General features: G+C 47.7%; 2 protein-coding genes across 4 annotated transcripts in view; one reads left to right on the top strand and one right to left on the bottom strand.

The window, feature by feature from the left end:
- Positions 1-4,881, bottom strand: part of SLC25A25 (solute carrier family 25 member 25) — a 56,901-nt gene extending 52,020 nt beyond the window's left edge. The window contains exon 1 of one of the 2 annotated variants that reach the window (XM_034438697.3): positions 4,542-4,881. In XM_034438697.3, the coding sequence (XP_034294588.1) occupies positions 4,542-4,817 (276 nt within the window). In that variant the 5' untranslated portion in view covers positions 4,818-4,881. The remainder of the gene's footprint in view (positions 1-4,541) is intronic. The other variant, XM_034438695.3, reaches the window with a different exon arrangement.
- Positions 4,882-5,282: 401 nt separating this feature from the next.
- NAIF1 (nuclear apoptosis inducing factor 1) lies at positions 5,283-12,463 on the top strand. 2 transcript variants are annotated; one of them, XM_034438703.3, is made up of 3 exons: positions 5,283-5,455; positions 7,038-7,616; positions 11,730-12,463. In XM_034438703.3, exons 2-3 carry the CDS (start codon positions 7,103-7,105, stop codon positions 12,200-12,202), a joined length of 987 nt encoding a protein of 328 aa, XP_034294594.2. In that variant the 5' UTR covers positions 5,283-5,455; positions 7,038-7,102; the 3' UTR covers positions 12,203-12,463. The 2 variants fall into 2 exon arrangements, with proteins under 2 accessions (XP_034294594.2, XP_034294593.2); XM_034438702.3 differs by lacking the exon at positions 5,283-5,455 and adding an exon at positions 5,474-6,549.
- The last annotated feature ends 434 nt before the right edge of the window (positions 12,464-12,897 follow it).

The following is a 12,897-nucleotide window of genomic DNA, read 5'->3' as shown; positions in this document are numbered from 1 at the left end:
GGGGGGGCAAGAGTCTTGAGAGTTTACAAGGTTGATATTAGATGGTCCAAAGCTATTACAGAACCTAGTTGTTCTTCGGGTACCCCAAAGAAAACTGTTTGCAGAAATGACAGTACAGCGGACCCTGGTCAAGCACTCCAGACTCCACCTGGCGCTGCCACATCTGGTAAGTCAACACGAAGGTTAACGGCAGGGCTAATTGCGCCAAACCAACAAGGGTGCAGAAATGCAGCCTGTTTAACAAGGGCCGAGACTTGTGGCAAAGACTATCAGGTGCCAAAGCAATCATATCAAACCTCCAGCAAACAAAAGGAATGATTGAAGAGGGCATTTGTTTACACACGGGGCTAGATACGTGCTTACCTACCAGTACAGATACTCCTCGATTTACAACAGTTCACTTAAAGAATAGAATAGACTAGACTAGTGTCAGACTGCGGTGCTATCTCAAAATTAAATGAATTTCCAAACTGCCAATCTTTAAGGAAATCTTTTTAATTGAGCTCAGCCACCGGATCATGACTCCGCGCGGACAAGACTGACCTTTTGCCTCCCAATCTCTCCCTTTCCGATCCCCAAATCTCTGCTTCTCATTGGCTGTCTTCCAAGTCATTCTTCAGACTTCTTTACCTCGTCATCTCCCAGGAATGTGCCCCCTCCCCTCATTTCCACGACAACCAGGCTTCAAAGGGATTTAGCAGGCAAAAGTTTCAGAGTTTATCTTTCGCTCTCCTCTGCTCTCTCTCTATGCCAGCGTTGCAACGCTGACAACTAGACTAGACTAGACTAGACTAAACAAAAAATAAGAATAGAATAGAATAGAATAGAATAGAATAGAATAGAATAGAATAGAAAGGATGCCGTGCTAGCAGGCAACTCTATGGTGGGGGAACCGACTTCTGGTCAACAGAGGAAAAAGGACGCTGCGCTAGGGTTAGGGGGAACTGGACTTCTGGTCAGCTCCCGAATTGAACGGGGGCTTCCGGTTAGGACCTCTGTGGCTCTCTGGGTGTTCAAGGTTGCCGACCCCTCGTCTAGGCCATCCGATTCATCACAACTTCTAGAGCACGGGTGTGAAACTCGACACGTAGCATTGCTGTCATTTTCCCCCTTTTGCGGAGCTGGGGTGGGCGTGGCTTCCACGTGACGCATCCAGCCCCATGGGCTGCCAGTTTGACACCCCTGTTCTAGAGCGTCCCCCAGAGACCCAAAAAAGCAGCTTCTGTTATAAGATAATCTTGTAGAAATGATATTCTCGTGAGACTATCCTATTATTCAGATTATGTTGAATGATCTGCAAGACCCTCGAAGGCTTTTATTGTGGGGGGGCAGGGAGAAGGATGGGCAGGAAAAAGGTTTGGTAGACACACACATAGCGAGTGGTCCTTGTGACAGATTTGTGCAAAGAAATACAGACAGCCCACGACTTACTATCGCAATTAAGCCCAAAATGTGTGCAAGGAAAACCTCCCTTACAACTGTGGTTTGTTAATCTCAGCAATCATTTATCTGGCCGCTTTTGCAAAAGCCAGCGCGTGTCGTGTCACGAAGCACAAACCTAGTTCTCAATGAGAGTTAACTTGGTGAGGAAGAGCTGCTAGTCTATTCGGACAAGTTTCTGATTTTTCTCATTTCAGGCTTATGCAGTTGGGAAGCAGGCGACGATGCCTATCAGCTTCCCTATCAGCTTTTCTTTGCATTAGCCTAAACATAACTGATTATGAATCATATCATGAGGAAGGAGGCAGAAAGCCAGCTGGGCACATCGTTGTTTACTTAACACTAGTGATGTACGTGCATTTTATAGAGTAATCAATGGATTAAGATACACGCCTTCATGGACTTTACAATCATATTGAATTTCATTTGTGGGGCATGCCCCTAATCTTTTCCTCTTAAGCTGTAAACCATTTCAGGCATTTGAGAGGGGGGTGGGGAAGATATCAGAAATGGTGCGAGACTAGAATAGAATAGAATAAAGCTGGAAGGGACCTTAGAGGTCTTCTAGTCCAACCCCCCTCCTCAAGCAGGAGAACCTATACCAATTTAGATAAGTGGCTGTCTAGACTCTTCTTGAAAACATCCAGCGATGGAGACCCTATGATTTCTGGAGGAAAGCTGTTCCACTGGTTAATTGTCCTAGAAAGAGTGCAGAGAAGAACAAGAAAGATGATTAGGGGGATGGAGACTAAAATGTATGAAGAACGGTTGCAGGAACTGGGCATGGCTAGTCTAGCGAAGAGAAGGACCAGGGGAGACAGGATAGCAGTCTTCCAATATTTGAGGGGCTGCCACAGAGAGGAGGGGGGGTCAAGCTATTTTCCAAGGCACCCGAAGGCCAGACAAGGAATAATGGATGGAAACTGATCCAAGGAGAGATTCAACCTGGAAATAAGGAGAAATTTTCTGACACTGAGAACAATCCACCCATGGAACAGAAGTTGTGGGAGCTTCATCCCTGGAGGCTTTCAAGAAGAGACTGGACTGCCATCTGTCAGAAATGGTTTAGTGTCTCCTGCTTGGACGGGGGTTGGACTAGATGCCCTACAAGGTCCCTTCCAATTCTGTTATTCTAAAACAGTGGTTCTCAACCTTCCTAATGCCGCGACCCTTTAATACAGTTCCTCATGTTGTGGTGACCCCCAACCATAAAATTATTCCTAAAACCATCGAAAATATGTCTTTTCCGATGGCCTTAGGCGACCCCTGTGAAAGGGTCATTCGACCCCCAAAGGGGTCCCGACCCACAGGTTGAGAACCACTGTTCTAAAACATCTACTCTCGAAAGCACCAGAAAGCAGGACAAGAAGCAAGGATCGAAACTTATCAAGAAGAGAAGCAACCTTGATCTAAGAAATTTTCTGAGATCGAGATCAATACCATTTGTCTGAAATGGTATAGGGCTGGACTAGAAGACCTCCAAGGTCCCTTCCAACTCTTACTGTGTTTTCCCCCCACTTATCTTTAAGTAGGGAGGGTCCCACAATTGGAAACCAGAATTTCAGTTTCTATGCAAGACACTGAAGCGAGTTGTCCCTGAATCTACGACCCTTCGGCCATGGTAAAATAAATCATGCGGTCGTTAAGCAAATAAGAGTTTCCTCCATTGACTTCGCTTGTCTGAAGATGGCTGGGAAATTGATCACGTGTTCCCGGGACGCTGCCATCAGACATGCCACGTTATCAACCGTCCAAATTTGGATCACATGATCATGAGGATGCTGCAAGGATTGGTTGTAGTTTTTTTCCCAGCGCTGTTGTATCTTCCGTCGCTAAACAAACAGTTAAGTCGAGGACTTTTTAATATTTCTGATCCTTTAGTACATTTCCATCCAGTTCTTTTTGAAGGCGGTACTCACACTTGAGTGACAAAAACCCTCCACAAAAATCATCCCATCAACTTTAGATTTAGCATAACTTTGTCACCTTAAATGTACACTAATCGGCATATATTAAAATGAAGTTTTGTTGCCTACAACTCTCAAAGGGTCACCACCTCCAAGATACACTCCATAAGCATGACAAAATAAATCAATGCAAAATTGAGCATATACCCCACATGTATGACACAGAGAAACAACACAGTCTGGTTCGGATGTATATATGTATGTAGCGAGAAAAACAAATCTTGAGAGTTTACCGGACGGATGGCCCAGGGAACAAAGCTGTTCCAGAATCTGGGAGTCCTGCTAGAAATACTTTGAAATCTTCTCCCATTGGGGAGCGACAGAAACAGTCCGTAAAGTATGTGTGTGGGGTCTCTCACAATGCTTTGAGCTCTAAGCACATAGCGCTTATAAGCAGCATCCTGAATAAGGGGAAGCAAGCTTCCTATAATCTTCTCCACTGTCCTCACCACTCTCTGTAGGGACTTTCTATCTGAGGCGGTTACTGTCACCAAACCAAACAGGGATGTCCTTACAAACAAAGCCATGATAGAATCGGGGAATCACGCTAGAAAACAAACACAGTAAAATACAGTCAGTCCTCGACTTACGACTACAACCGAGCCCCAAATCTATGTCGCCAAGTGAGACATTCGCTCGGCGGGTTTTGTCCCATTTTACGACCTTTCTCGCCACACTTGTTACAGCGAATCGCTGCGGTTGTCGAATTAGTCACACGGTTGTTAAGGGAATCTGGTTCCCGCATTGGGTGTTGCTCGTCGGAAGGTCACAAAAGGGATCAGGTGACTGGGGGGTGGGGGAGGACTCTGCGACTGTGGTGTGAATCAGTTGTCAAAACATTCCGAAGGTATAAATCACGTGACCATGCCGCAAAACGGCCGTCGGTCCCCGTTGTTTGCCGCGCCATCCTAACTTTGAACGGTCACTAAACGGAACGGTCGCAAGTCGAGGACTTCCCGCACAGACGATAATTCAAAGGGGGGGGGGGGAAAAGACTCACATATACAACAACAACAACAAAAAAAGCCAGGCTACGAGAAGAAGCTGTCAAACCCGGGTCGAGGAGTGTTTTAAGAAGCCGACACGCGTGTTCGAGCGCACGTGTGGATCCACCCAGGGTGGAAGCAAACTCACCCAGAGGTCCCGCTCGGAGCGGTGGAGGCCGAGCCGCTCCAGCCCGACGGCCAGGTCGTGGACGCAGAGCGCGCCGTCCCGGTTAACGTCCAGCTGGACGAAGAGGCTGTACAGGCGACGCTCGTGCTCGGCTAGGAACCGGGAAGCGGCCTCGCTGCGGCCTGAGGAGGAGAAGGAAGCCGGAGAAGAAGAGGACGGGGAGACGCCGCCGCACTGGCACAAGACGCCGTTAACGACCGTCGGGGAAGCCAGCGAACGCCGCGCGCCGGCCGGCATAACCGCCACACGAGCACCACAAACAAGAGCCGCCTCTCAGCGGAAGTGGCCTCCTTTGCCCACCGGAAGCGGCTTTTCCTACGTCACGTCCCGCCTCCCTGAGGGCGCCCTCCGATTGCTCGTCGCCGCCGCTTTTTCTCCAGGTTGTCCAATCCGGGAGCCGGGAGGGCGGGACGGAAGGAAAATCTCGCGAGGAGTAAGGATGGGAGGGAGGAAAAAAAAAACGTGTCTTTGCTTTGGCTCCGCCTTCTCCTCCTTCTACGTCAGGCGGTACGCAAGGGCCCCCTGTTGGCCGGCGGAAGAACGCCAAATCCGAATCCGAGCGGCGTTATTAGGGAAAAAGGCACTCACGCTTTGACGGACGACGCTGGGAGCCAATCGGATCCTGGCTCCTTCGCCCAATCGGCTTCAAGCTCTCCCCTCCCCGGATGAGGGACCCTCCCGCCGCGGCGCTCCGAGCCAATCGCCGCCCCTTCTCGCCAAGCTTGGGGCGACGGGGAGGGCGGGCTCTGACCCCTAATGGGCAAAGAGCTGCGCCAATGAGAAGAAGGGGCACGAGGGGGCCGATTCTGGAAGCCATTACGCCACTGCCGCAAAGTAGAGGCTCTCTGCGGGGCGGGTGTCGCCGGGTAGTTGGGGTACGCAAATTGCGTACCTTTCTTCGCCTGCTGGGAAAGGGGGCGGCGGGAAGAGCGGAGGGGCCTCGAAATGGCGGGCTGGGCGCGAGGGGGGGGGCGCTGTCGGGGGGGGGATGTCCAGTCCAGGCTGAGGGGATTTTCTCCCACCAGGCCCGAAGCCTGAAGCCCCCCAAAATTCCTCCTGACCCCCCCTTTTTTTCCCTCTTATTTTTTTTGGGGGGGGTTGAAAAAAATATTTTAATTTTTATTTATTTAATTTTCCCAATTCTGCCAGAAATGCAAATAATATCAATTCCCTTCTCTTTCCCCCCCTCCTCAAATTCAACCCTGAAATGGAAACCACCCATGCTCCCTCATGTCTTATTTTTCCCCTGTCTTTCCCCCCCCCATCAAAAAAATTAATATTTATAATAATGATGGAGGCTCCTTTTTTCCTTCCTGAGAAATTAAACTGAAAAGGAAATCATGAAGTGGAAATTATTATGAATTCCCTTCTCTTCTCCCCCCCCCCCCAATTTATCCTTGTAATTGAAACTCCCATATTTTCCCCTCATCCCCAAAATTAAAATCCCCCTCATCCCCCAAAATTAAAATCCTCCTCATCCCCCAAAATTAAAATTATTGAGGTTTCTTTGGGCTGCCTCCCTCAGGAATTAAATTAGAAATGAATTTATATTCGTTACGTGGCTTATTCAATCCTTAAAAAGGGGCCATTTTCCCACTCCTGCCCCCTCCCCACAAAAAAAATTGAATTTACAGGTGTATACTAAAGAATCCATTCCTTTTTTCATGCTTCAGAAATGACAGTATAGCCTTATCGCTATTTATGTATTTTTTATTCCCTTTTATCCCCCTTCCCAAAGTCTACCTAAGGGTTGTTACAGTTTCCATGTAGCCCCCCCCCCATTTCAGAGACCCCCAAATATCCCATTGGGAGAACCCTTATTTTTCCCATCTGCTTTCAAGATGGCCCAATTCCAAAAGACCATCCTAAACCCTCGACTTTCCTTCCCTGACTCCCTTTTTAAAACCACCCCTAACTCTGATTTCTGGACTTCCGAAGTCTAGAAATACAAAATGAGGTGCTCTCCTAGGTAAGTTTGTACAAAAGGACCGCCTGAATAGGCTCGGAGTCCATTACAGACACTCCTCGTATTTGACGTTGCGTCCATCCTCTTGACTCCTTCTTCATTTGACTTATTTATTTTCCTAAAACACCATCCACCCACCTTCCCCATGGTTCTCTGTAATTTTGGAAAGCTTTTCTTCAAAACATAGCACACTAACCTTGAGAGCTAACTTCTGCTCAGCGTTAACTCAAATATAGTCCCTACCCAAGTTTTGCCATTTACCTTCAGTCCTGCATTATAAATACTTACAAATATTTAATATTATAAAATGTGTAAATACTTCACTACAGAGCTGACTCTGTTTATCATCCCTTTGGTTGAATTTTGCATCCACCCACCCATTTGGGGAGATATTCTTGCATAACGAAGCCTCCCTTCCTTCCGAAATAGGGTGACTTGATCCAAATTGGATCTGTTTTTTTCAACACGATCTCCCTTTTTTTTTTTTGCAGGCTCAGTCCCTGGGCTTTGTCTCAAGACCCCCAGACCTGGCTTGTCTTCGTCCTCAGATCCTCCTATGGCCATGTCGTCCCCTCCGGCCCCACCAGCTAAAAAACGGAAGATGAACTTCTCGGAACGGGAGGTGGAGATCATCGTAGAAGAACTCGAGCGGAGCAAGCACCTGCTCATCAACCACTTCAACGCGGGCGTGCCGCTGACTGTCAAGGCCGCCGCTTGGCACAACATCCTGCGACGGGTCAACGCGGTGGCGACCTGCCGCCGGGAGCTGCCGGAAGTGAAGAAGAAGTGGTCGGACCTCAAGACAGAGGTACGGCGCAAAGTCGCCCAAGTCAGAGCTGCTGTAGAAGATGGTGGCAATGACCAGGAAGGAGGTGGGGAAGTCCAGGAGGTTGAAGAAGACGCGACAGGGACCTCTGCTACCCCAGTGATTCTCACCCCCATGCAGCAGCGTATCTGTAACCTTCTGGGAGAAGCCACCATCATCAGCTTGCCCACGGGAAGCTGCACCGGCACCCATACATCGGAAATACCCATTACAGCTGCCGCAACCACCGTCACTCTTACACAGAGTAAGTAGCTTGTTCCTTCCTTCCTACACAGCCATTGTTAGTCAGAGCCATTCAGATTAGCGAATGACTTAGTAAGTTTAAGATGGGTGGACTTCAACTCCCAGAATTCTGGCTGGGGATGTGTGAACTTCAACTCCCAGAATTCTGGCTGGGGATGTGTGAACTTCAACTCCCAGAATTCTGGCTGGGGATGTGTGAACTTCAACTCCCAGAATTCTGGCTGGGGATGTGTGAACTTCAACTCCCAGAATTCTGGCTGGGGATGTGTGAACTTAAACTCCCAGAATTCTGGTTGGGGATGTGTGAACTTAAACTCCCAGAATTCTGGCTGGGGATGTGTGGACTTCAACAGGAGTGGTATGATGCACAGGTGGGTTTCAGCAGGTTCTGACCAGTTCTGGAGAACCGGTAGCGGAAATTTTGAGTAGTTCGGAGAACCGGTAGTAAAAATTCTGACTGGCCCCGCCCCCATCTATTCTCTGTCTCCCAAGTCCCAGCTGATCAGGAAGAAATGGGGATTTTGCAGTATCCTTCCCCTGCCACGCTCACCAAGCCACCATGCCCAAACAACACCTGCAGAACCGGTAGTAAAAAAATTTGAAACCCACCACAAGTGTGGTAGCCTAGTGGTGGAGCTCTCGCCTCATAATCAGGAGGCTGTAAATTCAATCCTAGGTAGAGGCAGAGATTTCTCTCTCTAGGCACTCTTGAGAATATATCTGCTGAACAAAACTCCGCATTGGCCACAGGAAGGGCATCCGGCCATTAAAACACTCTGCTAGCTCCATTCAGTTGCCCAGACTCCACCCCGCAAGGGATTATGGGGTCGTTAAATGAAGATGATGACAATCATGTGTGGACTTCAACTCCCAGAATTCTGGCTGGGGATGTGGAGAGTTGAAATCCACCCATCTTCAAATTGCTGAGGTTGAGAAACACCGATTTGGTGTTCTTGGTTTTGCCATCCTGGTCTGAACCAGTTGCAGCCCCTGATCTAGAATTTGGGGGAAGGAAAGCTTGCCTGGGAATCAGCCTCATGTGTTTCTCACCAGCAGTCACCTGCACCTTTAAGGCCACACCTGACTGCCTCCGATTGATTCCGCAACCCTGCTGCTTGCAGCCTGTTCGGGACACTGCAATCTCATTTTGTCCTTGCCTGTCAGAGGAGGAGAAAAATGTAGGCACGGCATGCAAAAACAGGGTGGGGTTGAATATTTAAAAAAAAATAAAAATATAACCCAAGCTCTCCTGGCTCACCTCCGCTCACTGCTTCTATTAACCTTGCCAGGTGACTTAGCTGTGGATTGTTGTTTTCTCCGGTAGCCCCAGAGATATTCGATAAAAACATTCTGTACCTGTTATGTTCTTGACCCACTCCCTTCCTTGGAATTGATTCTTCGGCTGTCTTCTGCTCCTGCCCCAAACCGAGATCTAATTTGGGAACTCCCCGTCCTTGGGAAAAAATAATTGCTCTGATAAACACAATAGCCCTAATTTCTCAAGAAACATCCTTTCCCTATTAAGGCCATGTCGTTATCAGTCAATAGGCTTTGCGTGATAATCAGTAGATAAGTTTCACCACCCTGGGCAATTTTATCAGCTGTGAGACTGTAACACCATCCTGTATTTATGGAGCACTGATAATGCTAGATCCCTAATGTGACTCATTTCAAAGTTCGAAGTCTTGGAAAATCTCGGAGGCTCCTGCATCTTTGCATCATGAGATCTATGAATCATATCTTCAACACGGCCACCCAAGCGGTTACTTTGCTCGAGGGTTGGCTTCTTAGAGCCAGCTTCTCCTCCTCTTTCAAAGCTAGTCTTCTCCATTATGTCATCCAACTTCTCCTTCCCGGCCATAGCAAAAAAAAACAAAAAACCCTGTATACAGTTATGTTCTGACCAAGGCTTTCCCAGCAGCACGAAGCTGAGTCCTCATGCCGATAAACCCCCTTTATTTAATTTACAGTGAATTCCTCTCCAGCAAATTCTTTCCTCACCCACAGTCTTTCAAGATAGTTCGCAATTACCGACCTTTATGCCGCAATGCTTGCCAAGAATGCAGGACTGAACTAATTGTCTCCTGCAAACTCCACTCCCCTTTCGCTCCTCTTTTATTCCCTCTGGGAGGGGCCATTCATCGTCCACCTGTGGCTTTACTCCTGAGTTGACCCTTGTTCTTTAGTCTTCCCTTCCTCTGGCAACTCTGCATATGCGCACACTGGGAACAGGCTCCAGCTGTTCGTCTGCCTCACTGATGTCTGATTCCGAAGGCAGCTGATAACTGGAATCCAGCCCTGGCCTCCTCTCTGCCTCCGACGCAGAGCCCTCGTCAGAGCCTTCCCCAGACTCCAGGACTGGCCCATGTTCCTCCCCAACCTCCTCACTGTCCGAATCTGCTGCCAGATCTGCTGGCGGACTACAACAAGGTAGTCCTCGACTTACAACCATAATTGAACCCCAAAACTCTGTTGGTAAGTGAGACGTTGGTTAAATGAATTTTGCCCCCATTTTAAGACCTTTCTTGCCTCGGTTGTTAAGTGAGTCACTGCAGTTGATAAGTGAGTAGCCCGGTTGCTAAATGAATCTGACTTCCCCATTGACTTCGCTTGCCAGAAGGTCGCAAAAAGTGATCACATGATCTTGGGGCCCAGCAACGGTCGTAAGCATGAACCAGTTGCCAGGCGTCTGAATTTCGATCACGTGGTTATGGGGATGCCGTAAAGGTCGTAACTATGAAAAACGGTCCCAAGTCACTTTTTCCAGTGCCGTCGTAACTTTGAACGGTCACTAAACAAACTTGTAAATCGAGGATTACCTATAATCGGTGGAAGAGCTTGACTCCAGAAGCTGTGGGTGCTCCAACACCGCGGGCTTTTAAGAAGAGATTGGATAACCATTTGTCTGGAATGGTGCAGGGTTTTCCTGCCTGAGCAGGGGGTTGGACTAGAAGACCTCCAAGGTCCCTTCCAACTCCGACATTCTGGTTCGTAAGCCGGCAAAATGGGAAGCATTGGCAGATTCATTGCTGGGTGCAGGGTTACCAGTGGCAACTGATCAGGCTGGATTTCGAAGCACCCAGGAAACATATTTTTCCCTCCTCCCACGTCGTTTGCTGTGTGTAATACCTCAAGCTGTCTCCCCAGCCCTGTTCCTTTCTTTCCTTCACACCAGCTGCGAACGTGTGCAGACGGCATAATAGAGGGGGAAGAAGCCACAATTGATTGGATTCACACAATGCATGTCATGCGCCAGGGATTGCCAACAATCTATAATCACTGATCATTCATCTTACCTCCCCCACTTATTCCGACATGTCATAGAAGCTGATAAATATTCACCTATAAATAGCATTATTACCAAACACAGTCTTTTGTAGCAAGCTGATAAAAAGAAACCACCTCATTTTTATGACCACACATTGCACCAGTCTGATGTTTGGTTGTTTAAGTTTAAACTTTGTTAGTCAGGGTAAGCTGACTGACTAAAATTACACTATTACAAGATGGGAAACATAGCTGCCCCATGTTTTTTTCTGGACCCAGCTACTCTATAGTGTTTTCAAACCTTTATATATTAAGATTATAGCTGAAACTCAATTTTTAGAATGCTTTAAATTCCCGGATTTAATTCTAAATTCTATTCTTAGGATGCTTTAATTTCTGGATTTAATTTTAATCTCAATTTTTAGGATACTTTAATGCCCAGATTTAATTCTAAACTCGATTCTTAGGATGCTTTAGTTCCCGGATTTAATTCTGAACTCGATTCTTAGGATGCTTTAATTCCCGGATTTAATTTTAATCTCGATTTTTAGGATACTTTAATTCTAAACTCGATGTTTAGGATGCTTTAATTCCTGGATTTAATTTTAATCTCGATTCTTAGGATGCTTTAATTCCAGGATTTAATTCTGAACTCGATTCTTAGGATGCTTTTAATTCCTGGATTTAATTCTGAACTCGATTCTTAGGATGCTTTAATTCCTGGATTTAATTATAAACTTGATTCTTAGGATGCTTTAAATTCCCGGATTTAATTCTGGGAGCCCTTGGTTGAAAGGCCACATGCAAACATGCCAGTTCTCAAAAAAAGCTCTCCTCCTCTTCTTAGTTCCGGCAGAGATGACGTACCACAGCCTGGAAGAGGGCGTGGTCGAGTACTGCACCACCGAAGCCCCCGCCACCGTCACCGCCGAAGCCCCCTTAGAGATGATCACCCAGCAAGCCGAAGTGTCCGCCAAACCCCAGGAACTGAAAACCAGGATCGCGCTGAACTCCGCCAAGCTCCTGCAGGAACAGCGAGTGACCAACCTGCATGTCAAAGAGATCGCCCAGCACCTCGAGCAGCAGAACGACCTGCTGCAGAAAATCCGCCACTCTCAGGAGGTGCAGGCCTGCGCGCAGGAACGCCAGGCCCAGGCCATGGAAGGGATGCAGGCCGCGCTCAACGCCCTCATCCAGATCATGCACCCCGTGATTAAGGACTTCCGGCGGTTTTTACAGAGCAACACTCCCGTCACCCCTTCGGGGACCACCGATCCGAGCCAAGCAACCCAGAACGGACAAGACAGCCTCATTCAATGAAATTTCGGGGGTGGGGAGGGGAATCCTCTAAACCCAAGCTCGGCCTAGGAAGAGGCGACAGGCGTCCTGTTTTATGCCAGCCAATGGGTTTAGAAGCCAAAACCCCCCGCTCTGGATTACTTAACTTACCCGGCTCAACTCTTGTCCTTTTTTAAAAAAATCATTTACTCAGTTCCTTGACTCTGCTAGGAATAAACCATAACTTTAAATGTTCAATTTTAAAGGAAAAGATTGGCAAAATAGATTTTTATACAAACAGAACTCAGCCTTTCTCTCTCTCTCTTTTTTTTTAAATTGGTCAAAGAGTTGCTGTTTTCAGGATTTCAGGCTAGGAGAAAGAGAGGTGATGGTCTCCGCCATCGCACTTAAAAGAATTCTTGGAACTGAAGTCCAAGCTCAGAGAAAGGAGACCAGGTTGAAAGAGGCTGGACCACAAGTAGCCAAATCAATGCGAATAATTGATTGTAGACGCTGTACAGAGATCCTTGGATTTTGTGGCTGGGATGTGTTGATCGCAGGATGGGGTATCTAAACACACACCACTCTGATGATGCTATCGTGCCAGTACTAACACACCACCTGATCTGCTGTCAGGACAGCTTCCAAACCAGGGGTGAAATCCAGCAGGTTCTGGAAAACCGGTAGCAGAAAGTTTGAGCAGTTTGGAGAACCGACAAATATCACTTCGGGCTGGC

Source organism: Pantherophis guttatus, chromosome 16 (assembly GCF_059756535.1).
Source record: "Pantherophis guttatus breed Tessera chromosome 16, ASM5975653v1, whole genome shotgun sequence".
In the NCBI taxonomy this organism is placed as follows: Eukaryota; Metazoa; Chordata; class Lepidosauria; order Squamata; family Colubridae; genus Pantherophis; species Pantherophis guttatus.
Note: the sequence above shows the minus strand (reverse complement) of the source record. Positions and strands in the feature narration are given on the sequence as shown.

Excerpts from the sequence above, each read along its gene's own strand:
- NAIF1 (XM_034438703.3), top strand. The coding sequence starts at position 7,103 with ATGGCCATGTCGTCCCCTCCGGCCCCACCAGCTAAAAAACGGAAGATG. Across the intron at positions 7,617-11,729 it reads CACCGTCACTCTTACACAGA|TTCCGGCAGAGATGACGTAC; the intron begins GTAAGTAGCTTG and ends TCCTCTTCTTAG.